This window comes from Taeniopygia guttata, chromosome 1A (genome assembly GCF_048771995.1).
Source record: "Taeniopygia guttata chromosome 1A, bTaeGut7.mat, whole genome shotgun sequence".
Lineage (NCBI taxonomy): Eukaryota > Metazoa > Chordata > Aves > Passeriformes > Estrildidae > Taeniopygia > Taeniopygia guttata.
The window spans coordinates 50,052,179-50,078,632 of NC_133025.1; the positions used below are offsets into that span (position 1 = coordinate 50,052,179).

The 26,454-nt window shown below is 45.4% G+C and overlaps 1 protein-coding gene and 1 non-coding gene across 3 annotated transcripts in view; one reads left to right on the forward strand and one right to left on the reverse strand.

The window, feature by feature from the left end:
* LOC105758587 (uncharacterized) overlaps positions 1-1,328 on the forward strand; it is a 102,124-nt gene extending 100,796 nt beyond the window's left edge. Inside the window, exon 3 of the transcript XR_012053542.1 lies at positions 1,271-1,328. This is a non-coding gene — a transcript (uncharacterized protein). The remainder of the gene's footprint in view (positions 1-1,270) is intronic.
* A 433-nt stretch (positions 1,329-1,761) lies between these two features.
* CYTH4 (cytohesin 4) overlaps positions 1,762-26,454 on the reverse strand; it is a 38,838-nt gene continuing 14,145 nt past the window's right edge. Inside the window, exons 1-13 of one of the 2 annotated variants that reach the window (XM_002199086.7) lie at positions 18,682-19,301; positions 13,271-13,353; positions 10,818-10,915; positions 10,502-10,568; positions 8,103-8,221; positions 7,650-7,730; positions 6,882-6,994; positions 6,203-6,351; positions 5,096-5,207; positions 4,605-4,681; positions 4,179-4,250; positions 3,180-3,334; positions 1,762-2,850 (exon numbers count right to left, since the gene is read on the reverse strand). In XM_002199086.7, the coding sequence (XP_002199122.3) occupies positions 2,778-2,850; positions 3,180-3,334; positions 4,179-4,250; positions 4,605-4,681; positions 5,096-5,207; positions 6,203-6,351; positions 6,882-6,994; positions 7,650-7,730; positions 8,103-8,221; positions 10,502-10,568; positions 10,818-10,915; positions 13,271-13,353; positions 18,682-18,700 (1,218 nt within the window). In that variant the 5' untranslated portion in view covers positions 18,701-19,301 and the 3' untranslated portion in view covers positions 1,762-2,777. Of the gene's footprint in view, positions 2,851-3,179; positions 3,335-4,178; positions 4,251-4,604; positions 4,682-5,095; positions 5,208-6,202; positions 6,352-6,881; positions 6,995-7,649; positions 7,731-8,102; positions 8,222-10,501; positions 10,569-10,817; positions 10,916-13,270; positions 13,354-18,681; positions 19,302-26,454 lie in introns of those variants that run through there. The other variant, XM_030263040.4, reaches the window with a different exon arrangement.

Here is a 26,454-nt window from a genome sequence, read left to right on the forward strand (position 1 = left end):
CTGCTGGCTCTCCTCACAGCTGCTCCATCTCTGTCGGTGCAAACAATTTCTAGAATCCTTTTTAAAATGTATTAGCCTTCCAAAAAGGAGCTGATAAACAGGGGATAGGAGGACAGGAAGGAGTGAGGAAGAGGCAGGATGCAGCAATGTGGTCTATTCCACACATCTGCACTATTCTATTTTATGAAAACAGATGGACATTTATTATGAAAAAGAATAGCTGGGTGTGTGCAGGAATCCTTAGGCAGACAGGGAATAAGTGTCAGTCTTCTGCATGTATGTCTGTGTGAGCCACACATGCCGCCTATGAAAAAGAGAAATACTTCCAGCATCCAGATAGCAATCTGTCAGACTGAGCACCAGAGGGGCTGTGTGTGTGCCTGTGTGTCTGTACCTGTGTGAGCTGCTGCAGCTGCCCTCAGCACAGGCAATGTGTGATGGTGGTCAGCAATGCCTTCCCTGGTGATGCTATTTGAGTTGCACAAGTCATTCCTCTCACAGATTTCTAAGGGCTCCAAGAGAGTCAAAGCACACAGACATGAGTGGGGGGTTGGTTTTAGAGACCTGTCCCGAGACACCCAGGCCAATGCCAAACATGTGGCTACTCAGCAGACATGAAGTCAGGCCACCACTCAGAGAGAGCACGTGTTGCATTGCTGGCATTGTGTTCATGGCACTGAGGAGACTGGGGCTTCACATGGCAAGGAGTTTAGAAATGCATTTTCTCCTCTGGAGCCAAGGAAAGGCAATGGAAATTCAAATTTACTGTCTCCCTGCCTCAGTTTCTAGGAGAAATGAAACATGGTCCAACCCTTCCTGACTCTTGTGGTTAGTCTGACAGATGGAAATTACACAATTGGCTGTCTCTGTGCATTGCTTTGCCTCTCTCAAGTTGTTCTTCCCACCCTGTAACCGCTGGGAGAAATTTTTCTCTGCAGTGTGGGTATCTAGGGGAAGAAGGGAAGAGAAAGGACATATGGAGCCTGAAGAGAATTAGACGGGTTAGGGTTGAGGAGGAATGGGGAAGATCTTGGATAGACTCTGATGTCATAGGAATGATCCAGGTAAACTGTAGGGAGGGCTTAGCCTGGATTCCCTCACTAAACACCAGATTATGGGTAAAACAGAGACTCCAGACTACATTTTGATGGCTTTTGTCACACAGAGTATAAGCCTGAGAGGCACCAGAACAGACATTTCTCACTCCAATCCTAAGCCCCGGGGCATCTCTCACCAACGAAATGCGTATTTGTATTTGTCTTACTTATAGGAGATGTTGCCAAGATAAGGGACCATATTCTGACTTCTTTTCCACCTCTGGACATGAGCCTGCCTCTGCACTGAACCCAAAGCAGGAGTGAATGTGTGTGTGCAAGCACACGTGCTCCAGAGCAATGGGCAGCAAACTCACTTTGTATCACATCAGCAACAAAAAGATTCAGCGCAGGAGACATTTGCAGGCATGAGCAGAAGAAAACCTTCACGCTCCTTCTCCAGGGTGAGCACATGTTTCAACTCTGAGATATGCTCCCTGCCTCTTGAAATTAATTCAACATTCCTGTGGCTTGGGCGAAAAGAAGGGGAATGAATAATCGGGCTGTGCTGGCCTTTCTGCAGATTGCCTGGTAGATAGAGCCCTCTGCAGGAAGGAAAAAGCCAAGAGACTGCAGCGGTGCTCAGGCTGTTCTGCTGGCCACAGAAACATGATACTTTATATCACATCCACAGACTTTATCATTAAAATTATCACATTACCCTCAGTTTTGGGCTTGTTTTAAGCACTTTAATTTCTCTTTTTACACAAGGGACAAAAACCCCCAGACTCCAGATGATACCATTGTATGAAGATGGGAATTAATGTCTCTGTGTGTGTGTGTGCTGGCGGGGAGACATAAGTACCTCCATTTCTTCATGCCATCTGACTGCAAAACCTTCAGATACAAAACCCAGGCCTCTGGTTCAAGGAATCAACATTTGTTAGGGAGCCATCAGCCAGGAGAGCTAGAGTTTAGGTTTCTTCCCTAAGGAAATCTGTGGTGGTCCCTAAGTCTCAAAAAAGAGCTGATTTCCTGGTCCCACAGCATCTCTATGCTCAATAAGTCCTTACATTGAATAGGGATTCAATTATCTTTAACTTTTTAGCATTTATGACACAGTTACAGAGCGGGGGCTCCCCAGGATTACAGCCCTCACTACAGGCTTTAGGAAGGGGGAGAGAAGGATTTCTTCTGAACTGAGGGGTTCTTATCTTACCTTGACCTCTTGTTTCACAGAGAGTTTCTAAATATTGGTGGCCTCCACCCCACAATACTGCGGCCTTTCTGCTCTGCAAATGACTGGACCATGCTCAGCTGCTTCAAGAGAATCTACATGGTCCCTCATAGAAAAATACCCTTGCCTGGTGTGACAACAGGAGGGCCTGGATACACTGTGCAGACATTCTTTTCTCCTCTCAGATCCTCTCCCACATGTCTGGGGCTACATGGGAGAACCCAAAGGCCAATTGCTGTTGAGCCTTTATGTTCAGATTATGTTCAGACACGAGCAACCCCCTGCCCACAGTTCGGACAGTCCTCAGTGGATCGCACCCTGCGCCTCTGCCTTCAGTTTGGAAGGTGAAGAAGCAAAGAGGGCAAGCTGTCCTGTCAGTCATCTGCCTGCCAAGTGGGATGCAGATGGAACCAAAGCTCCCAGATTTCTTCACTGGAAGAGCCCAGTGTGAGAGGGAAGCTGTCCAATAACCTACACCTTTCTGATGCCGGTGACCAGGTCATGGTTCAGTTTTTGCTGGCAATCTTTTTCTTACGGGCAGAGACCAGATCATAGAAAGGGTCCTGTGTGATGCTGGTCCTGGAAATTAGAGGAAATGGGAGCAAAAGTAAGAGATTTAATGATGGAGAGCAGCACAGACAACCTAACTGAACTTGAACAGAGACATCACTTATTAAAATGTAGGACTGGAGATTTGCAGACTTACAGCAGAGAATTTTAGCTGTAGCTAGAGATTCTCCAGAAGGGACCTCGAAACTCTTTAAAGTCAACAGGTTCCATAGTTGTTATACTCAAACATTTCTTTCCACCCCCCTTTTCAAGCTCTGATAAAAGATAGCCAAATAAACTTTGTGACCACTTTTCCCTAGGGCTGAAAAAAGGCAACTCAAGCCTCAAGTTCTCCTCACCGTATTGCCTCAATCCACTCATCACGCTCTGCTGGCGTGGCTGCTGAGATCTTGTAGGACTGATGTTTGCCTTCAACCACTTTCCCATCCCCATCTGTTTTGCAGGCTTTGATCTTCTGCCCTTTGCAGTTGGGATTGAAGAGTTCAAAGCAGTTCTGTCCAAAAGGAAACAAAATGGGGCAGCAGGATTAGATGGGGGACCAAGAAGACTGCTGCCTTCAACCATGGGTAACAGGCTCAGAGCTTCCAACGGGCAGGAGTCTTCAAAATGCAGCAGACTCTATCTTTCCCTACCCCAAAAATTTCCCTGTGAGTTAGAGAATCTTCCTTCTGAGGTAAATACACCCATCCTGTGAACAAATGGACACTAAAACAGGCTTTATGGAGAGATGGAGAATCAACACTTATCAAAACACACCTTCCAGGATCTGTCACTCCCCTCCACTCATGAAAATCCCACCCCCTCTTAAGTAGATGCAACATCCTCTTTTCTGCCTGCCACCACACAGATAGAAGGCACTTTTCCCAGAGCCATGACACATTGAAAAGTGGGTATCCACAAAAGACACACAGAAGAAATGAGTCACTTCCTGGGCAAGTTCCCTAACACCAACAGTTCTGTTTGGTCTACATGCGCTGTAACTCATTATGGAGAGTCCCGAGGAGAGAAATTAAACCCACATCTCCTGGTGCAAAAGAAGTAGGAAGTCAGCATTCATCTGTGTGCATTCATCTCTGCCCCCTACACACACGTACACACATGAAAACATACAATACAGTCAGCCAAAGGACAGCTCTCTTCTCACATCAAAAACACAAATTAAAACCACAGTCATGTCTAGATGGCGACACAAGGCAGTTTGCAATGGCACCTTCCCTCTGAGAAGCAAGTAGAGTAGAAGCAATTTGAGTAGGGTAGAAGGAATTTGTGTACATCTTCTCTTCCCTCCAACCATCTGAAAGCTTGTGTTGGCAAAGTGCCAACCAATAGACACTTACTGGCTTTTTGGGATCATTCACCTTCTGGACTGATAGATTCTCCAAGGGGATAATGCCCAGAGGCTCTTTGTCCTGAAGGCAAGGAAACATGAATTAACACCAACATGCTCCCCAAATCCATGCCACTGTTTAGAACCTTTCTGATTTCCCCTGTGTGGGCCTTTGTGGAGGTGATAAGGGCAGAGTAATGCCTTGGAAGACCCCTTCCATTGATACACAAGAGAAGACCACAGCTGCAGTGTCCAGCCTCTCTCCTCCTCCAGACAGGAGGTGAGGAAACAGCACAGGAGAGAGTGGAGATGTGAGATCAGTCTGGGAGCACATGGTAAAAGGGGGAGACTGGCCTCCTACCCTCTGCTCCTCCCTGGCCCCTTAGAGGCTCACAACCACCCAGAACAGTTTCCCAGCCATGAGTTAAGCCCTTACCGTGGTATATTCAAAGTAATACAGGCAGTTATCAGTCAGAATGAACCAACGGCGTTTCCAGGTTTTCACACGTCCTCCTATAGGCAGTGAGGTTCAAGAGCCATTAGTCACACATTTTTCTGTCCTTCCCCCTAGCTCCAGACATGCACACAGAGTCACACCCTCCCAGCTCTCCCTGTAGGTGAGCCCCAAGGAGACACCACGGTACCCCTGACGTGATGCTGTGTGATAGACACACACACGGAGCCAATTTTGCTCTGATGGATCTGGGAATGGGGAGGGTTTTTGAGTCTCTTTTTGAGCAGACAGAGCCTGCAGGAGCTGGGACAAAGGAGCAGGCAGCTGGTTTCAACAGCAGGTGTCAGCCTCAGCCCACCGCAGTAGACGGGAGCGAAGGACAGTGAAGATGACGGTAGGTTCCCGGGGCAAATTTAGGGTGGGAGACAGGCAAACGGGGAGGTCAGAGGAGCTAGGGGAGTCCTCCCCCTTACCTAGTTTCAGCAGCCAGCCTTCACGGTTAGGGTTGAAGAAAGTGTGGGTGAGGTCGTTGCCATCATCCTCTGGTATGGAGAACGGCTCGTTCTTTATGCTCTCAAACAGATTCTGCCCCAGAGCATTGGTGGGGAAGGAGAGAGAGAAAGAGAGAAAGTAAGACTGATTTCTGACAAAACTTGTACACAGCTATCTTAGGTCCATCTGGCCCATCACTCTGTTTTTACAAGGCAAGCTGGATGAAGGGCAGGAGAGCACACAAATAGCACTGGGGGTAAAACAGTCCCCAGTCTGTACCTCACAGGGTCTCCAGGGGGGTCACCAGCTCTTTCCTGCATCTTGTGCCATAGATGGCACAAGAGTCTCAGTTTGGAAAATTACAGCCATAAAATGGTGCTCCCATAGCAAGACAAGCTGCAGTGACCAAACCCAGCATGTGATAAGTGCTGCTGTGGGTAGTATTAAGGCACTAGGATGGGACTCAGCAAGGCAGAGATGCAGCCCCATTTAGACCCTGGTTGGTGGTGCCAAATGCTGCTGGGAAGTGGAATGTGGAGACCAGCATGTAGAGCTGCATAGCCACAAGGAGGCACATTTCACAGAGCTAAAGCTTTGGTACTGAGGGGCACAAAGGGTGACATTTATAACAGCAGAGTGACAGGGAGGTGACTGCTTTCAAAGGATTCTGAAATGTTGTTCACATCATTGTATCTGCCATCATGTATTACACAAACCCCAAACCAAGGGAAAGAAACCAAAACACTACAGGCTCCTGCATCTTCCCTCAAACTGCCTGGAAGAAATTACACTCTGGAGAATGATCTAAAGCCTCTACCCTGAGGGGATGCTGCTCAGCAAACCCCAGGTGTGGGATACCAGCAGTCCCTTTGACACAAGACAGAAGTTTTTCTGCCCAGGCTGCTTGGGTGAAGGCAGACACATCTAAGCAGGCTGCCCACCCGTACTTTACCTCACAGGGCAGGTCCCATGCCTGCTGAGCCTTCACAAAAATGCCAGCTGTAGCTTTGCTAATGGATGCATCCCCTATCTCTGCACCTTTGCTTCTCAATGGACCCAGGGGATGAGAGAATGGGAATTCTTCTTACCTTTAGAAGCTCTTCTGGCAGGTCCCCTCCATTGTCAATGCCTCTGTTGATGGATACAAACCTTTCAAAGTGGGGTTTGTCTTTCACATTGGGGTTGTGCAGGCTGGTGTTAAGCATGATGATAGAGAAGGAGAGTACATAACAGGTATCTAGCAATGAGAAAGAAAATCAGCATGGGTGGCACTTGTCGTAGAGGGCAGATCAATCCACACCACAGGTGGTTTGGTTTCTAGTCACTGAAGAAGACAGTCATCCTCTCATTTGAAGGAGAAGAGAAAGAGGGACACAGTTGATTTCCTGTGAGGGAGGTGATTCCATGCCCTCGGGATAATGGGGCAAGCTGGGCAGATACAGTCTAATAACAGCTCTGCCAGCAGGAAAGTTTCTGCAGACCTACATCTGTCAGTACTACCCCTGCTGTGATGAGGTAATACCTCATGTGAGGCTGGGAGCCCTTCTCCAGTCTGGTGCCCATCAGGAGGGCTGGAGCACAGCAGCAAAAGGAGGACTGAAGATGCTCAGTTTATTGAAAATCTTCACAGGAACTGGGCTGCCTACTTTAGCTTAAGGGGAACACACTTCCTAGTGATGCTGCCTGTGCTTTGTGAATGGAAAAGGAAGGCTCCTCTCCCTAGCAAACAGCATAACTCAGCTTTACAGGCCTTCTTCCCTCAAGTACCTGTGGACTGGAACATTCCTGGGTTACACTTGCAGTACCAGTTGGCAAAGGCCTCCATCATCCGGTCAATCTTCTGCGCCTCCCCAGGCAGCCGGAAGCTCCAGAGGAACTGTCTGTCAGGAGCAGAGTGTCACGGCGTCACTCAGATTTGTCCAAGGGACACTGATGCCTCCCCTCAACCCATGCAACACCATGAAGATAAGAGAAGTCTTCCCATTACACTGGGGAGACAACACAGGGCATGGAGCAGGAGCTCTGCTCCTCTCCAGAAATTGCCTGGATAGATCAGCCTCAAACACCCTAAATGCAGGAAGGAGAACTAAGCCTCTCAGAAATCACGGCTCTGCTCCCCTAATGAGAGCCCTGCAAGGCAGCAGAGGCCTCAGGAGAGACAGTCCTGCCAGGAGGTGGCCTGTAATAAAACAAGGGGCCCTAAACCAGAGTCACTTTGTTATTGACATTAACAGGCACTGAGGACAGACATTTCCTGCTGCCAAAAAGAACCTTTTTCATCCCCCCAGACACTGAAACCACAGTGACCCACTTTCTTGCACATGGGAAACCCAATCAAGGGGCCAGGAAGGAGTTTCCCACCCCCCGAGAAACTGTTGACACCTCACAGAGTAACAGCCCTGGAGCCAACACGCACGGCAGAGCCTAGGGAAGCTCCCACTTCAGCCCAAGGAGGCTTCCTGACCTCACTGGGTGGTGAGACCCAGCAGCTGAGCAGGTTCCAGCTCTGTCCCGGCACCCGGCACGCTCACTCACCTCAGCGCCTGCACCAGGTTGAGGTTGGCAAATTGGTGACACGCCACAAAGGCCTGGAGGATCTGAATGTTTGTGGGGTCCCTGCGAGAAAATAGAGGGAAAAGGTCAGAAGAGAGCTTTGACCCTGCTCTGTCTGGATGTCCCTCGGTGTGACAACACACACTGGCTCCATCCCAGTCTCACTTCCCCTCTGGCCAAGAAGCCAAGGTGCACACTCCAGTGTGGGATGACTGATCCCATTGCAGGCAGGAGAAAAGGTAGCCCATACAGCCAGCCTTAGTCACACTCCAAAGGCCCTCCCAGGGGTGTCCTGCCTACCCAGCCCACTGTACTTGGAGATATGTTCAGTCTTGACACCTGGATTAGGTCTGCCACAGGTCATCCAAAATGGCAGTTCAGAGGGGCCAGGCAGGACAGGGCCCCCAAGGGGTCTCCTCATCCTGGGTTGCTCACCTCCCACCCAGGTAATCCCCAATGGCTGTTTTGTTCAGTCCTTCACCCTTGTGGAGGAATCTGGCAATCTCCTGAAGGTCTGAAGACAATACCTGGTGCTCGATCAGGTACTGGATCCCCTGGGAAGGAGAAGCAGGAGAGGGAAGTAAAACAACTCTATGGTCTATTGAGAAAGTAGAATCCCAGCACTCTGACATCAGCCTTCCTTAGCTTTAGTGTACTTGCTCCTCTCTTACTCCCCACTCCCTTCATGGGAGACCACAACCATGTTCTCATCTTTATTCAATCCCTCTTCATCCACTATGGGTTGTCAGTCCCATTTTCATATCATCCCTACATTTGGCTAAATGTTTCACTGGGATGAAAACTCAAAATAAGGCAATGTAGATTTCAAGTCCAAAAAGGAAAAGTGAAAATAAGAAATTTTAATATTTTCAATCTAAATGTCTTACTGTTCTTTTCCTAAATGTTTTTTTTTCTTTCTAAATTAACTTATAAGAAAAATTATTTGTTTAAAGGAAGGCATAATAAGAAAAAATGTACTCAGAAAAAAATATAGGCTTGAGACAACTTGAAACAAATTTTCCCTAGATTTTTCTTCTATGAAAACAGAGAAGAACAGAACAGAGAAGTCTGCAATCTTTTCATCTCCGTCCCTCCTAGACAATAAGAATTGAATATGCTTTTCAAGGAATATAGAGGTTGTGAGTTGGGTTGTGCAAAGAGTCAATATCCTATTTTAGAGAGAATTTCATGACTTTTAAAGCTAGAGAAAAAGCTGAGGCTTTTTTCAAAAGATTCTTGACAACATCGAACAATGCTCAGTTCTCCAGACCACACTGCAATTCTCCTTGCAATATACAATAAAGGAATGAAAATTGTTTTAGATCCATCAAAATGTTCTACTTCAAGAGAATCATTTCACTTTCTCTTGCAACATATATGAAACTATTTTTAAAATGCCCCAAAGAAAAAGCAGCTTTAAACAAAGAAATTGAAATTTTTGTGAGATTTTTTTTTCCTGCTCTATTTTCCTTTCTTTTTCCCCAGATGGATTTTTAGTATGATCAATTTAATTTTGAAAAGCATTGCAAAATTAAATTGATCATTTGTGATGATGGGGCCCCGTTTTCCAGATTAAAATGTTTCTCCCCAAAGGTTTTTATCAGCCAGATTCCTAATGCTTACCTCCTCTAGCCTCAGGAACTTTCCATAGGATCTTGGAGATAGGAACTCATTTATAAGTATCAACATTGCATGGATGGAGTGTAACCTTAGAAAGGAGGGGCAAAGAAATTTCCTTGCATTGCAGCACCTCTCACTCTGTGGCATATAGCAAGAGGGAGGCAATAATCAGAGATCTGCATTATATAGGCACAGAGTATGTAACATTTTGACCAGTCTGATTGGCATTGAGCTCATAAAGCTAAACTGGTTTGAGGTTAGAATTAGTTTGGGCATTCCTGCAGAGCATGGCAGAGAGAGATGCCTTAGGGGCTTTAAACCAAGGTCAGACAGAGAGGCAAAATAAAACCAACTCTCACACAGGCTGTAAGTACTGAGACAACTCCACACTGGCAGAGGGATGTCCAGGGGACTGGCAAGCACTCCAGCTGGGGTGTGGCCACTAGAGAAGGCACCTTGACGCTCTCAGCAGGGCACAGAGGAGGCACGGAGAGCTGTCATGCAGGGCAGCAGCCACCCGAGATGTTAGCTGTGATGGTGAGCTGATATCACAGCTTTGTGGTTTTCCTTGAAGAGCTCAAAAAATGCTCCGCAAGTGAGAAGGAAGGAAGAAGGTACTGTCTTTCTCACATCTTCTTCACTTAATTATGATGGTTTTAGAGCTTTCTGCAGTGATGTCTTGACATCACTGATCAGAGCTCCAGAAAGTGGAAAAGCTATGTTTACTCCACAGTTCAACCAAAACAGTTTCCAAGATGACAGGCATTCTGTCCTCTTCTGTTCTGAATGAGCCAAGGAACCTGACACACTGACACACTCTCAAAACTTCTCACCTTCTTCTTAGTTCATCCTCCTCTATCACTTTATAGCAAGCTCCTAGCCTCTCACAGTCAAGGAGGGCTGTGCTGAAGGAAATTTGGCTCTCATGGCATGCTGGCGGTGTTAAACCATCCTCCCTTTACTTCTCATAGGTTTGGGTTGAATTGGCATGGCCCCTAAGCCCATGATGGGGGGAGGCAACACAGCTTCATCATATGACCTCAGTCAAGGGGAGGGCAGAGGCTGCTCCCAACAGGGACCTTTGTGAGGTAGGAGCCCATCCCCACAGACCCCTGCCACAGTTCCTTTGACATCAGTGGCTGCAACTGGAACAGCAGCCAGCAGAGGCTCTTCCTCCCAGCTTTATCCTCATAGGTAAAATGAACAAATCCTACCTTTTCAGGATCCATGTTGAATTTCTTCCGGCCCACGGACAGAATTTTATCCCTCTGTGACAGCTTGCTGTAAACACAAAAAGGAGGGAAAAGTCATACTTAGAATAAAGGACCACGTAATTTCACTCACAAGGTGAGATATCACAAGACCGGGTATCTGACTATTCAGGAATAATGAGAAATCTAAGAGGATAGAAGGGCCTCATTTCCCTGCCCATTTCTGTGCCCTCATTGTGAACTGAATCCCATCAGTGTTTTTGTATTTTCAGCTTAAAAATAGAGACTTCGTAAGCAAAGGAATACTCATTCCACTTGCCTGATCTGCTCTCCAGGATTGTCTGCCACTTGCTTCTCCTCTGCATGTTGGAAACACTCAATCTCTGCAAACACCTCAGCAATCTCCTCCTTCAGCTTCTGTAAAAGAAATATCAGGAAGATGAAGGCAATGGAGGGAAAAACAGCAGACACCCTGTAAGGAAGAGTAAGAGTATGTCTAACTCCCTCCCTCAGTCATAGGAAAAGGACATGTCAGGTGGTCATGACCAGCTAAGGATGCCTATGGAATGGGCACTGCTCTGGAATGAAGCTGCTGGATTCCAGATGAAAACAACTGGAAAGAGAGACAAAAGGATGTTCTCATGCCCATTGTCAATCAAGACTGGAAAAATCCAGCTTAATCAGTGTGGCAAGTATCAGAGAACTCACCCCACTGTTGATTCCAGTTCCTCAAACAATGTCAGATGCAATAATCCTTCCATTGCATGCACCCATTCCTTTTGAGCTTTTATTTTGCATAGCCCTGCTACACATCCAGGAAAGAAGAAGTGGAACTGGTAACTGTGAGATCAATACGAGCCTGAAGTGGCTGTATTGTGAAACACAGAATTTTTAATGTATCTGTCATTTAAATACCATTGAGCAGGTAACTCTTCAGTTGGAGAAAAAAAAAAAAAAAGAGAGGAGGAGTAAAGGTAAAGTAATTACTGCCAGATTTAAAAAAAAAAAAAAAAAATCAATTGTGGAATTCACTTTCCTTTAGGCCCATGACAGAACCATGGCTGCCTTGGCTGGATATTCTGTGTTACCATGGAAATAAAGGTTTCTATATCTCCTTGTTTCCATCCTGCAGTTATGTTCCACCTCAAAGCCAAAGTGCATCACAGTTCTCTTCTAGGAATCACCCAAATTCTTCCCCATAACAACCAGAACAGGCAAGGGAAGAAGAGTTATTTTATGACAGATCCTTTCTCATCAAGGAATGAGGATGTGGATGTAGCACGTAATTAGATAGGGAAACTGAATTTCTGCAATATTCCATAACTTAAAAGAGCTTCTGAGTTTCAGTTTTGCTCTGGCCACCTTCTGTTGTGTTTCATTGGTTCCCAGAGCTGTGAATGTTCCTTACTAAGTTTTAGGTATTGCACAAATGTAACAGAACCATTATCTCAGCTCATGACTTTCAAATGATTATCAATTTTGTTATTCTATTCACTGCTGTCTTTTGCCAGTGTTACTGGCAAGCCAAGACCCATCCTCTTTTCTCTTCCCCTCCCCATCCCCCAGATATGCCCCCAATCTTTGTGCTTGAGGGTACTGATAGATGCATTTTGGAAAAAAAATCCCCTGGGAAAAATGTCTCTTGTTCTATGCCACTCTTTTCACCCAAACTCACTCTGCTCCACTGGACATTGTGTACTCCATTGCTTAATGGCTTTGGGTTTTAAAGCATGTGTTTGTGAAGTCTAGCAACCTTTCTCTGTCCATAGTGGGCAAAAAAAGTGTAGCATTCCTGTTCAAGTATCCTGCTTTTACAGTGCCCATCGCCTGTTCTGAAAACTGAAGAGAGACAAACACACACAAGTAAATCCCAGGCTTGTACATTCATAATCTGTTTCGCAAGGGGGGACCATTCTGGTTTGCAGCAGAGAGAGGTCTGGATAAGAAGTAACATGTAGTTTGGCTTAATCCTTTACTCCACGCCAGGAAATATTGCAGCTATTCCCTAGGCATCTGGACAGCTTCATGTTGTGGAAAAAACAGTCCAAGTCCAATGATTCAGTGTTATAAGCTCTCTCAAATAAACCACATTTCATGGTGGAGGCACAATGGAATAGAATGGGCACAGCACCATGCAGGACTGATGCAGTTTTAGTGACTGAATTTGAATCTGTTACTTTCAGACATTTTAGGAGCTACTCAAGAAATGGTTCAGTCAGCTAAAAGAAAAGAGGGAAAGCAAGTTCCAGCCACAGAAACTTGTGTGGAAGGTCCTGCCATGAGACCTCTTTGAAGAGACAGGATCCTTCATGCAGGACTTGCTAGAGGTCCACAAAGCAAACAAAAGTTTGATAAACACAGGGGGATGCTGCAGGTAACTAGGACTGATGTACCATTAGCAGGTAATCAGTAATTAAAAAGAATCATAAATGCTGAGCCAGATGCCTGCCAGTAGGATTTAGCGAAGACATTTCTTTACTCCTAAATATACAATTCCAATTCAACACTGCTCATAATCTGACAATCCTTTTTCAAATATCCCACTGGGGCAGCTGATGATTTCTGCAGCAGAGAGCACCACAGGCTGGATGTACCCTGGTGACAAACAGGCCACGGCAGCCTGAAGTTTAAAACTGAAGTTGGATCATGACTGAGAAAATGCCTCCTTTGCAAGAGCACTTCTGCATGGTCTGGACTGTTATGTGAAAATGCTCCTTAGTGAAGACAGATTTCAGAAGGCTAGGCAGGCACAAGGGACAGGATGGTCCTTACCCTAATGTCATCCAAGAGCTCCTGTTTGTGCTTCCTGATTGTCTCTATTTCAGCCTCTTCAGCCCCACTCAAGCCAGTCGATTCTGAAAGAATAAAGATTCCTGTGAAAACTCTACTGGGGCAAACATATCATGGAAAAAGCTGCCCCAGCCTCTCAGCACTTACCTTCTCCTGGGGTTTTGCCACAGCAACTCTGATTTCTGTGTTTCAGCATCTGTGCTCCCTGCTGTTGCAACCACTGCACCTCACCTTTGCCTTGCAAATGGTTCTCAGTCCAGAGTGTCCAGCACAGACCATATCCCCTCTCCTTGCAGGCAGTGGCTCTGCACAGCCTTCTCAGCTGACCCTGCAGATACCCACTGCTTATTCAACCAATTCTGCTCACCCTGAGCATGGCGAAGGGGTCTCACTAAATGCACTCTGGTGGTTGTTATGTCAGTCATCTTTAGGTACTGAAAATCTATGACCTAATTACTTAATCTCCACCCAAACCTCACAAGAAAACCACTGGCTTCATGAGTTGATCTGCCATAGCTAGAGTCAGAAATGGCTTAAGAGAGAAAATCAAGGTTTTTCGAGTAGGAGGATGGGATCTAGGGGATGAAAGCCTTGCTGAAAAAAGGCCTGTCTTCGGCTATTGTTCTGTGAACAGCAGAAAATGCAGAAATACGAGTAGGCTTCCTTGTAATGCACAGGAACTTAAACAAATAACAGCAAAGCCAAGGCAACCACAATATGATTCATAAAAGACCTAAAAGAAATGTGGTGACAGTGCTGCTGCTAAATATAATCCAGGTGAACGACAGCCTCTTCTGCAAGGAGAATGAGAAGGCTGAGAGCATTGAAGATCATTGGTGAACTTGCAGACAGGGTCCTTGCTGCACCTAAATGCTGCAAGATAAAGCTTCCCCAGGAAGCCAGATCAAGTCACTGGATGCCCTGCTCCACTATTTCATAAGACAAAAACCCCTTGGCCTCCTGTCTTCCCAGAAAAAGGGGAAGTAGCACCAGCTGCATTGGAAATTCTCTTAGTGTGGATCTCACATGCAAAACAACTGCTACAAATGTGAGTGGAAGAAAAAAAGGGAAGGAAGCAGCCACAACAGAAGGAAAAGCGACAAGGGCAATGAGCCCTTGTCCTTTCTTGTCATGGCCGCTACAGCTCAGAAAGACCCACCATCCCCAATCCTAATCTTTCCCCCATCCTCCTGGCTGGTTGGGTTTCCATGTGCTAAGTATGTTCCTGTTACTTTTCTCAGGCTTCAGCCTCTCTCCTGCCTCCTCACTCTTCTGATGATTTCAAGCACCACATTCCCTGGGGAGAGGCTGCTGAGTCTGTGGGAGTAAAGCACTGGACAAGGAGCCAGCATGAAGCCAGGCTGGGAATGACCCACGTGCCCTCCCAGCCCTGCAAGCAGCCCTCGTGAAGAGCAGCAAGAAGTTGTCTGATTGTCAAGACAGAAGGAAAAAAGCATCCAAAAGCTCACGACAGCCAAACCTGTAGGTGAGGGGAAAACCAAAGCAGGCCGGAAGGTTAGCAAACAAAAACCAAACAAATGAAAAGAGACCACAAAGGAAAACAACCAAAAACATGCAGTGGCTCTGGTACTTGTAAGGTGGGTTGCTGACTTCCCTTTGAATGTCAGCCCTGTGCCTCTGAGCAGTCCCCAGGCCCTTCAGCTTAATTTATGTATCCTGCAGTTGTGGTGTTTGCAGGAGATCAGCCAGCCTCTCAGTCTCTCCAGCTGTATCTCTCTCACTCCTGTCGGGGCTTGTAATTGTGGAATCACTGGGGTGACTCCTTGACAAATTACAACAAAGACCTTTTGCCCTGTATTTCTTTCCACAAAAGCATCGTAGGAGGACAGCCCTGAGGAACCTTGCCTTCCCCACCCCATCAGCAAACGCTGTGGTGTGGCTGGTTGCTTTGCTTCAGTTGTTCTGTGTCTACTGAAGCAGCCTAAAGCATCTCAGAGTCATGAGGCTCCCAGAGGATGCCATCTCCCCCACACGACCCCCAACAAGGCTGTAACTAACAGTCCCCCTTCCTCCTGAACATCTGAAAACTGCAACTCCCACCTGCCGAGTCTGTCAGAATGAGAACAGTGTGGGAAGGACTGTGTGTGTGAGGAGGGCAGGGGAGAAAAAGAAGGAGTCATAGAGAAGGGGAAGGAATCAAGGGGTAAAACAGTAGGAAAGGGTGACGTAGTTTGAAAAAAAATGGATGGATCAAACTTTTAGGGCAATTTAGACTGAGCTGCAGAGAGGGTCTTTGTCAGGTTTCCTATACAGTTTAAGTCCTCGATTGCTTTAGAAAATGGCCCATGCCTTGTCAGAGTCCTCAGTACCACCTCAGTTCTACTTCCCTATAGGACTAGATCTGCACACAGATGAAGCATAGCCCTGGTCAGGGCTCTCTGCACAGGGGGAAATTTCACCCTGATGAAGAACACACCACAAAAACACCCACAAGTTTCAAAAGGATGCTGTCAGCCCAACCAATACTGAAGTTTTCCAGTTCAGACACACAAAAGATGGCTAGCATCCTCTCCAGAGAGAACATTAGGTTGTTGCTTGGAATTTATTTTCAGACAGCAAATGTTGAAAGGAAAGTGCATCAGCATCACATTTGTGGGTCTTACACTTGCCCCTGAGGTTGCTTCCCCACTCCAGGGCAGACCCACATAGAAAGACCTGCCAGTTCTTCACAAACTCACCAGAATTGTATTTTCAGTGCTGTCAGAACACAGACTTCAATTCCAGTTGTGTGGCTTATGCCTTCAGCCTCCCCACCCAGAGGGCAGGTCAGAGTTGTCCAAACATCTGGGTACTTGTGTGGCCAGCAGAAAGTTCTGTGTTCACTGGTTTCATCTCCCATTGCAATGGGCTGTGCTGAACCACCCAGGTGTAAGGCTTTCAGTGCCATGGAAAATTATAGGAATAGGGAGATGGCTTTTGAAGCACAGAGGTAAGTGGGAAGTGACCACACAGGAGAGCTGGAAGGATGAACTGCAGAAGCAGCAGGGGAAGGTTATGAGGTTATGAAGAGTGATTGTACCTGTGCCACCACTGCAGACCCATGTGTTACACACCCACGGTACCACAGCAAAGGTTCATCAGGCTCATTTGCAAGGTAATGGAGGGCTTTGAGTATCGATGCTAAAGGGTTTGGGCACCTCCACCCATGGCAGCACAAAAGCAAAGCAGTCTGATGGGCAGCTTCTGCCTGAATGAAGCTCTCTGGTAGAAAAATTTCACCTGAAATTCCTTTTTTTTTTTTTTTTTTCTTTTAATATGGCTGCTGTGTCATCTCCAGTAAAGAGCACCACCTCCACAGACAGGTACCAGTCTAGTAGCAGGGAGGTGACAGAGCCTTCCAGTCCTCAATTCTCTCCATGTGTGTCTCCCTTCTGCAGCATTCCACAATTCTCTGCCAGCTTGTGTCAGAAGACCCAAAAGGTTTAATTTGCACATTTCAGCTATGAGGGAAAGCTGGCAAGAAGAATTTATATTGTCTACTGGTCCCCTTATCCCATCTGACAACTTATATCCATCCTTCAGGATAGATTTCCATGACTTTTGACTACAGGTCTTACCCCACATGTCCCAGCACAGGACACCACAGTACCAGTCTGCTCTCCTGCGTGTCACACATCCAGCTCAAGGGCTTGGCACACCAGCTCTGTGGCCTCACTCAGTCCTGAGAAGGTTCTGAAGGACACACACTGCAGGGAGAGCAGCCTCCCCAAGGCATCAAGCCTTATTTGCAAACAGAGGTGCACCTAACAGGACCATCACTCTCCAGGCAGGAGTGGCCCCAGAGAAAGATGCACATGCACCTCTGACCTTCCAGGACAATCATGCCACAGCTGAGCAATTCCAAATGCATTCAGTACTGTAAGGCTCACTGGAAAACTGTTTCTGGTGGCAGCCTTGGCTTCCAAAGGAGTTCAGCATCAAACAAACCCACTTTCTCACCCAGCTGTGGAGAGAAAGAATGGGACTGAGCAAAAACATCAGTCAGAGCCAGCACATCTCTCCAGGCATTGCCTGCCTCCAGGCTCTGCCTCTACCCAGAACTGAGCAAACCCCCGTGATGCCTGAAAAGGATCTCATTGTGCTATTGCAGTGTGCATACCTTCTTGAAAGTACGCTTGCTTGAATGTGTAACTTTCAAGACATAATTAATGCAGTAACACATAACCTGAGTGAATGACTGTGTTAGACCTTCAGTTAGGAGTCCCCTAGTTTCTGTCAAAGGCACACCACAAAATAAATAGCAAAATATGAGTTATCCCTCCTTCTGCCCAGTTTGTCCACAGTTGCTTTCAGGTAGTGAGGGCTGGGTGATCAGAAGAGACCCATTTTCACCAACATTCAATATCAGTCAGATGCTGGCAAGAATTCAGCTCCTACAGGTACCATCAATTTCCCTGGCAAGCAAGGCTGGTATGTGGTTTGAGCATGCCCTTTCCTTGGCTACACCTCAGAGCTAAAAAGTGCAGAATAGCTGGTGAAACTGGGCACGGCTTTCTGCTTTCACTCTGTGCTCCATATCCTATATAGCCGGAGGGGACAGAGTCAGAAGGAGAAAAGACATTGCAAGGTGATCCTTTTCTTCCTTTGTTCTGCCTGTTCCCACTCAGCTCTCCCTCTGACACACTCAGAGCTTCCTCAGCCAGAAGCTGGAAATGTTCGGTCTGGTGGCATGCTTTTCCTTGCTGAATCCCAACCACTTTATCCACCACCTGCCAAAGCAGGAAATAAAACCTAAGATCTCTCTCAGTTCCTCAGATGTAGTTTATTTCCCCTCACCCACATCTGCCCACTGAGGCAGACAGGCCCACCTTTAGACCACTTGGAGCTTCTAGAACCCTAATAGAGTTGTTTACCTCTAACATGGCCATAAGCAAGAGAGGCCTCAGCACCAAAAGCCTCACACAAGTGTTACACTGGGATACCCAACTGCATGAGAGGCTCTGCAAAGGTAAGCCAGCTCCTGGGATCTGTAGGGAAACACCACGGAGGAGCTTGCCAGCATTGAATGAGAGCAGCCAAAGCCTACAATGCTCACCCAGGTGTCACATACACCATTGACACCGAGGAGTCAGTTCCCACCTCGGCCCAGCATCACTGGCCCAAGGAATCAGAGCAGTAACACTCTCAGCACAAAGGCCATTCAAACCAGTGGGGAAATTTCTCCCAGTGGAAAGGAGACCAAGTAAAAAGAAACCCATGCCTAGTGCTGAAAACTGACAAGCAATTAACTGTGCCACCAGGGATCTTCCAGCATGTCATTCCTCCAGCCACAGCATCCACTCCAGATGCTGGGATTTCACAGTGTGCTCTTCTCCATCAAATTGAGTGCAGAGCCCTCACCCCAAAAAAGACACACAATGGTTGAGGCTTACCAGCAGGACAAAGGTCCATTCTGAGGAGCACGATATATGTTCAACACATCTGGCGTTCCTCGTTGTATTTGGTTCATTCAGATGCTTCACAGAACTGAAACAACTTGGAGCCAGTGAACCAGACCGCAGCAGCTTTGGGGGGGCGGGTTTCCCTGTGACTCCTCCTTCCTCTCCTCATCCTCCCCCCATGTCACAAGCCTGTAGAAGTGAAAACTTTGTACATGTTTCCATGAGCCAACTGAGGCTGATTGCCTACTTTTAAATGCAAATGCACAAATGCATCTCTATCCCAGAAGCTTTTTGGGAATCTTTGTTTGAGGAGACTAAAATGAGTGGTGAGAGGCTTTTGCCTGAGATACTCAGAGGAGAGAGAGGGAAAAAGGAAGTTCTTGATTCAGAAAACCCATCTGATTGGGGAAGTGGTTTCATTTTAAAGGAAGATTCTTCCTGTGTAAATTCAGCAGCAGAGTGGGGTGGGGGCAGGGATGGGAATGAAGGCTCCAGAACTGGAGAAGGGTGGATGAAGGGCAGGATAAAGTCAGACTCTTCTGCTTCGCTCAATGCTCAGTGTAACTTAAAGTCTTGCTCCTTTTTCCCCCCATAACAAAGTGTTTTTCAACCTTTTTTCACCTTACAAGTGAAACCTTGTAAGTAAGGATATAGTGAACCAAGGTGAAATGCAGTCCTCTCTCAGATTTAGCAATATTTCTGATGGTGAGAGACCTGGAATTAGCAGCCATTCAGGAACAGGAATGAAATCTTAAAATGAGAGGACAGAGCTGAACAAATACTCCAGAAAGGAGATACTGTCAATCAAAAATGATGGAATAACTACAACCAATGGTACTGAAATTAAATTGAGTGTAGGGAAATAGACCAAAACGTGCCAAAATTATTCCCTTTGAAATCCCTAAAATGAGAAAGAAAGGTTAAAAAAAAGAGACAGAAGAGAAAAAAAAAAAAATTGAAATATAAACAAACAACAACAAAAAGAAGAGCCAGTGGGATGTCCTGAAGTGCAGGAACATGGACCAAAGCTTGCTCAATTGATCCTCATTTAAATTGCAAGATTTCATGCCCTTCCCTGAAAGGAAATTCTTCCTTTTGGGAAAGGGAATGAAATCTTGAAATCAGAGGACATAGTTGAAAAAACACTCCAGAAAGGAGATACTGTCAATCAAAAATGAAATTGAAAAATCCAGTAAATTTAAAATGAAGTGACTACAACCAATGTACTGAGATGAAATTGGGTGTAAGGAAATAGACCAAAATTTTTTCATATGAAATCCCTAAATTGAGGAAAGAAAGGTAAACAAAGAGAAAAGAAATAGAAAAAGTAAAATTAAAAAAAAAACCAAACAAACCCTGATCGGATGTGAAAACAAGAAGAGCCAATGGGATGTCCTGAAGTGCAGGAATACAGATCGAAGATTGCCCAATTGATCCTCACTGAAATTGAAATCTTGAAATTGGAGGACAGACTTGAACAAACACTCCCAAAAAGAAGATATTGTCAATGAAAAATGAAATTTAAAAAAACAGAAAAATTGCCCAAATGAAATTGAAAAATCCAGAAAATTTGAAATGAAGTGACTATTACTAATGGTACTGAGATGAAATTGAGTGTAGGGAAATAGAGCAAAACCTGCCAAAATTATTCCCTTTGAAATCCCTAAAAGCAGGAAAGAAAGGTAAACAAAGACACAGAATGTAAATAAAAAAATTGAAATTTAAAAAGAAAAAAAAAATACCCATGATAAGATGTGAAAACAAGAAAAGCCTATGGGATGATCTGTCAACTTTGTCCTCTGATTTCAATATTTAATTCCCTGAAAGGAAGAATTTCCTTTCAGGAAATGGAATGAACAGAGTGGAACAAACACTCCCAAAAGGAGATCTTGTAAATCAAAAATTAAAATTAAAAATCCAGAAAAAATGAAATGAATGATTACAACAGATCATACTGAGATGAAATTGACTTTAGGGAAATAGACCAAAATTTTCCAAATTATTCCCTGATTCAGTCCCTTGCTCTAGGGCCATTCATGTGTAGCCTCAGAAAGAAAGACACAGATTGCCCTCCCTTCCTCCCAGTGTTTTGTACTTGCTTTAAGCTGTGGTTATGCAGAAAGTTCAGTGCTGTTTTTGGATGAAGCTCAGTGAAGAGTGGGAGATATCCCCAGCTTATACATGTCAAGCAGTGGCAGAAATCCAGAATTAATTTACACAGGCAGCTGTAGGCAGGGTCACAACCTGTGATCCTTAGGAAGACTTGGTGGTATGCATTTAGGACTCACTTTCTATACCCCGTTTAAATATTTACTAGGAAGCAGTTCGAAATTTGGGAGTGAAAAAAGAGGAAAGGAGTGAGCTGCATGAATGCAAACTCATTTCCAGCTGTTACACCCACATCTTCACAAAATGCCCACACCTAAAAGCTATCAGAGGCCTGCACTTGGGTCACAAATTGTCAATATCCTATCCTGCGCAAACTAAATTTCTGTCTTGAGATTCTGGGCTACATAAGAGGAGAATTCACTGCTCCACAAGCTAGGCCAGAATCCCCAGTTTCTTCACTGGAGCTGGTTTTGGTGTATAACCTCCAGTCCTTCCTTCCATCACTCTTTTCTACAGAAAAGTAGTTTCAGCAGTACTGCAGCTGACATCAAGACATGTCAACCTAAAGTACTCACTAGAGAGATGTGATCTTGTCACAGAATATGTCACAGTTGAGATGGCTGTGATACACAGAGTAGCACCATACAATGCCAGAAAGCATCAACCCACACAGAACAACATCAGCTCACTTCAGAAAGCTGCAAGCATCCACTCTTCTTACTCTTTAGCCCAACCTTTTATACCCCTCATGTTCATGCATTGCACTGTGTGCCCTCTGTTCCCTTTGGTGATGGTCAGTGCACCTGGGCACCCCGAGGCTCATTGCTTTCAATGCTGCTCACCTGCTTTTCACAGCTGGAGCCCATTAGGGATGAGGTTTGGTCACAGCCCCACTCCCAATCACCACAAACTGTGTGCCTACATGATCTTGTCTGCCACAAAGGTAGGAGACATATACAAGCAGCTTGCTCAGGGCTGCTCTTACACATCTGTGTGAGCAGATCAAACCACAAAGACCTGCAAACACCAAAATGCATGTCTGTATACACTGCAGAAGTTCTTTCAGCCACTCCAGCAGAGTACAAAACCTGGCCCTGTGTCTCTCCTCCATACTTCCTTCATCTTTTAGCTCCTTGATATTTCATTCTCAAAGCTTTTCCCGCCTGTCTGTTGGAATGCCTGAATGCCCTGTTTGGAGACCTTGCTCCTATTTCAGTTCAATGATCACCTCCACTACTTGCATTCCTCTGGGTCTGGTAGCCTTGCTTGTAACATTTGATGGACCTTAAATGCTTTCAGTAATTTCAGCCAGAGGAGTCTGAGTGGGGAATGCACTGATAAAAAACCGCATGAGTCTATGTCATGTGAAAACAAAGCACCTGTGAGATGTTTTCTCATGAGGCTACACGACAAGATCATGTAAATAAACTAACCCTAGAGTATCTCCCATTCTTTCCAAAGTTCAGGGAAAGTATGCCTCTCTGTTGTGGTCCCAAGTCCTCCACTAATTCTCATGGTGGACAAACTACTTCAGTTCTAGGCTTACATGGAGCAATACAATCTGTTCCTCTCTTGAGGAAACTTAGAACCAGTTGAGAAGTCTGTCTACTTGAGCATCCCAGACAGGCAGTACAGAGCTGTAGTCAGCTCAAATGGATACCAACACTACCCCAGCCAGGAATGTGTTGGAAAATGCCCTTAGGGTGTCACATATTCCATGTTCTGTGGTCCTGGCATGAAAAGGCCATGAATGGAGTACAAAACAGAACTTTTGTTATTTCAAGTAAAAAAGCTAGGGGGACAACATGGAAAGAAGGAAAGGAAAGGAAAGGAAAGGAAAGGAAAGGAAAGGAAAGGAAAGGAAAGGAAAGGAAAGGAAAGGAAAGGAAAGGAAAGGAAAGGAAAGGAAAGGAAAGGAAAGGAAAGGAAAGGAAAGGAAAGGAAAGGAAAGGAAAGGAAAGGAAAGGAAAGGAAAGGAAAGGAAAGGAAAGGAAAGGAAAGGAAAGGAAAGGAAAGGAAAGGAAAGGAAAGGAAATTAATTATGCCCTTGGGATATAGGATCAAATGTATCCTAGGGAAAATGAGGTTTAAATGCTGTACGGTGTGGTCAGAGTTGCCCATAGCCAGTGGCTCAGAGCATGTGGATTCTCCCACAGGTGTTGTCAACAAGGCCAGTGTGTGCAAAGGGGGTATCCAGGATGGTCCGCTGTTCTCACCCCATCAAGCATGGGCAGACCAGTACTCCAGGCATTACTCCCTGTGCCTCCTGTGCAATGGACCAGTTTTTTTCCCCAGATGCTCCCTGACTGCACACAAAAACTTAAATTTGATCTGAAAATATCTGTTGTTTGATGGTCATGATGGAAAATATCAAACCAATAATGTGCATGCACTTTTCTGCTGCTTCGTACAGGCTTAAAATAATTGTGTAAATAAAAAGGACATATAAATATTTCCTACTTCTTTCAAGGGGATAAAGGCAGGGACAAAGTGCCATGTATCTCTCTGTGCTGAACATGTCAACTGTATTCCCACAAGTCTCCACAGAGCGATAATGTACAGGTCTGTTCAAATTCAATAGCCCCTTCAGGAGGCTTAGGCTGCCATTCAGTTTGGGCTTAGGGACTGGAGTCTATTTTAAAGGTAGAAAGATGGTGATTATAAAAGGCCATAGGCAAGAAGAAACCCTCTTATAAAGATTACAGAAGGGTCACTTAGAGTCTTATAAACTTGAATGAAGAGCCAGAGGAATTCCTAATTTCTTTTTTTTTTTTTTTTTTTTTTTGTTAGACTTGAAAGTGCAGCAAGATTGAAGCTTTATGCCTTTGAAATAAAAAAATAAAATGGTGGAAGGGAAGCACAAGATTTTACTTTGGTAGTTCAGGAAATATTAGTCCTGTAAAACAGAGTAGCTATAGATTTTCTTAGTACTCTAAACAGCTCTTTTCACTTCCCTGGTGCAGCCTTCCTAGAAGACATCATCTCTTATGAGTAAAGATATGTATTAGATCTGTATTTATGAAACACAGTATATCTAACATCTGACAACATACAGAGAGTGCTAGCAGGGAAGAGAATCAAGTCATGCAGCTGACACTCAAGTTTGAATTTACACATATAATCTTTAGTCCCTGTGACCTTCCTTCTACAACAGGCAGGTGAAAAATGTTGTTCAACTGTCTAAGCACCTTGTGGGAAAGAATGCACAGTCAGATATTGATCTGTATTTATTGCCATTAAAGTGGCACACTTGTATCAGCAAGATGGGGGTTGTCACTGGCTGATAGTAAAATGTCTCTGCAAATGGAAACCCATATCAGCATCACTGGGGACCTGCAGAAGTACAGAGAACCAGATAAGGCCAAGCCACAAAACCCCAGTAAGGCTTAGCGTCTGTGAACAATTTCTCGACTGAAGGAAGTACAAGTATGAAACAACCATCACAAAGAACATGAAGCCTAAAGGTTTGTGCCATGCTCTTTTGCTTACTCAGATCCATAAGGGAAAAGATGAAGATGAGGAGGAGGTGAACCCCTTTCAGTGCTCCAGGTAGGAAGATGGCAGCAGAACTGCTGTTTTGGCCCAAAGTGGAAAGGCTGAGAGCAGTCACACTCAGAAGACAGAGAAGCCTCCATGACACAAGGTTGTTGCCCTGATTTTTAAAATGTTAAATTTTATTTTATAGTTCTTTTGAAAGTTTTAAAGTTCTCATAAAACTTCTTTAGCCTTCTGATAATGTTTACATATTTGAGAGTTCCCACACAATTTCATGTATAAATAGAATAGTTTACATATTTCTCTGTGGGTGGGGAGAAATGATTGATTGATCTTTGGACCAGTGTGGTTGGAGAGGTGGTAATTCCATCCTCCAATCCATGGTCACCTTCAGAATTCTATAAATACCAGATGTTTGAGTAAAACGGTGTCTTTTTCTCTTTTGAACTTACCAAGCTTCTGTGTACTCATTTTGTGTCCAATAGCAACATGAGGTCAGGAATGGACCACCTGCCCTGATTGCAGTAGGGCTGGTCTCCAGAACAGCCCATGAGTAAGACAGGTGCAAAACTAAGTAAGCACTTTTGGAAGTTGAGTTGCTTATGATAAAGGCATAAATAGCTTCAGTGTCTTCAGTGAGGCTGGATTGGAAACTTCATTCTTTTTCTAAGCTTTTGTTTGATAGAACACATTTAGGCTGTGGAAGAGAGCCCCATCAGAAAACAGACCCTGTATGAAACAACTCCACAGCCTCTCTAAGAGGGACTGCAGAACATCATTGCCCATTTCAGTTCTGATCTGAGCTCTTAAGTCAAGACAGGCTTTTCAAGCAACTGTGGCAGTCTGAGAAACCGCAGCAGTGACAGGGGGAGGGGAAGCAGCAACAGGGAGGAGTAGGAATTTTGGAAAAGAGAAGCAGAAAAGCAAGAACTAAAAGCAGGAGACAGATGAGATGAAGCTGTGTCAAAAGGGGAAGTGGGAAGGTACAAAAGGGGAATATAGGAAGTGGGACAGTTTGCAGTCCAGTCAGGCTGAAGCAAATTAATATTTACCCTGATGAGCACCCAATGCACAGAAAAGTTCTCATGGCCGCTCAGGACTGCCTGAGAGACAGGTCACATGAAAAAAATCCCGGGGCATGAGAAGACATGCTGTGACCATGTCCTGTGTGTGCAAAGAAATGGGCACTGTGCTGCCTCCATGAAGGATTCTCCCTGCTATTCTGTCTGTGCTCAAGGACAAGCCTCCTGCTCAGCTCCTGCCCTCCTGTACAGGGCTGTGATGTGCAAGCACCATTTCTGAAAGAGCCCCCTTACTTTTATTCCATCATCTCTGAGGGGGCAAAACACCACTGAAAGAGAGGGAGAAATAGGTGGTCCTCACTGCTTTGGATCCTTGTTGGGGAAAAGCGGTATCATGCATTTCATCCCTGCTCTGCAGTCTCACATGAGTGCCATGCAAACCCAGCACATCCGGGTTGCTCTGAGGTGACCCAGCTCAGGACCCTGAAAACCTCCCACAACAAAAGTGTCTCACTGAGGAATTAATTCCCTTTAGCATCCCCCTCAAACTCAGCAAAGGGAACAAGAAACCACAGATGTTTGCCCTGCTGCACATGCAGAAGGAAACTCAAGTCAAGAGCACCTCTTGGTGGTGTGAGAGGACATCAGAGCAGCAGCAACACATCTTTATATGCTCAGTCCGGGTTTATGAGCCTGTTTCCCGCAGGTTCCTTCCTTTTCCTGCAGCATGCACACATGAAAGGTATTAATGCAGCAGATGCCAGATTGTCTTAGAGTGATTACTGTATATGTTATTTGAGTGTAATATCCCATTATTAAATAATCCCATTTAAATGTGATGGAAAAAACATCCTGAAAGCTTTTATGTAGATCCCTGTTGTCCCTCTACAGAGATGCTGGTGAAGGAAGGATGTTTATAGATTCACAGCACAGACTTCTGACTGGACAAGAACTGACTGTCCATTGCAGTTGCAGGGAATTACCTTGCAAAAGTAATTTGCCCAGAAATGGGCTCTTGACAGGACTTCATAGCTCATTGCTGGACATGCAGATTTACAGTGTCTTTGACATTGGGCCCATCTGTATGTGGGTTCTCCACAACAGTGCCTCTTCCCCGACCAAATAAACTGGTCATCTT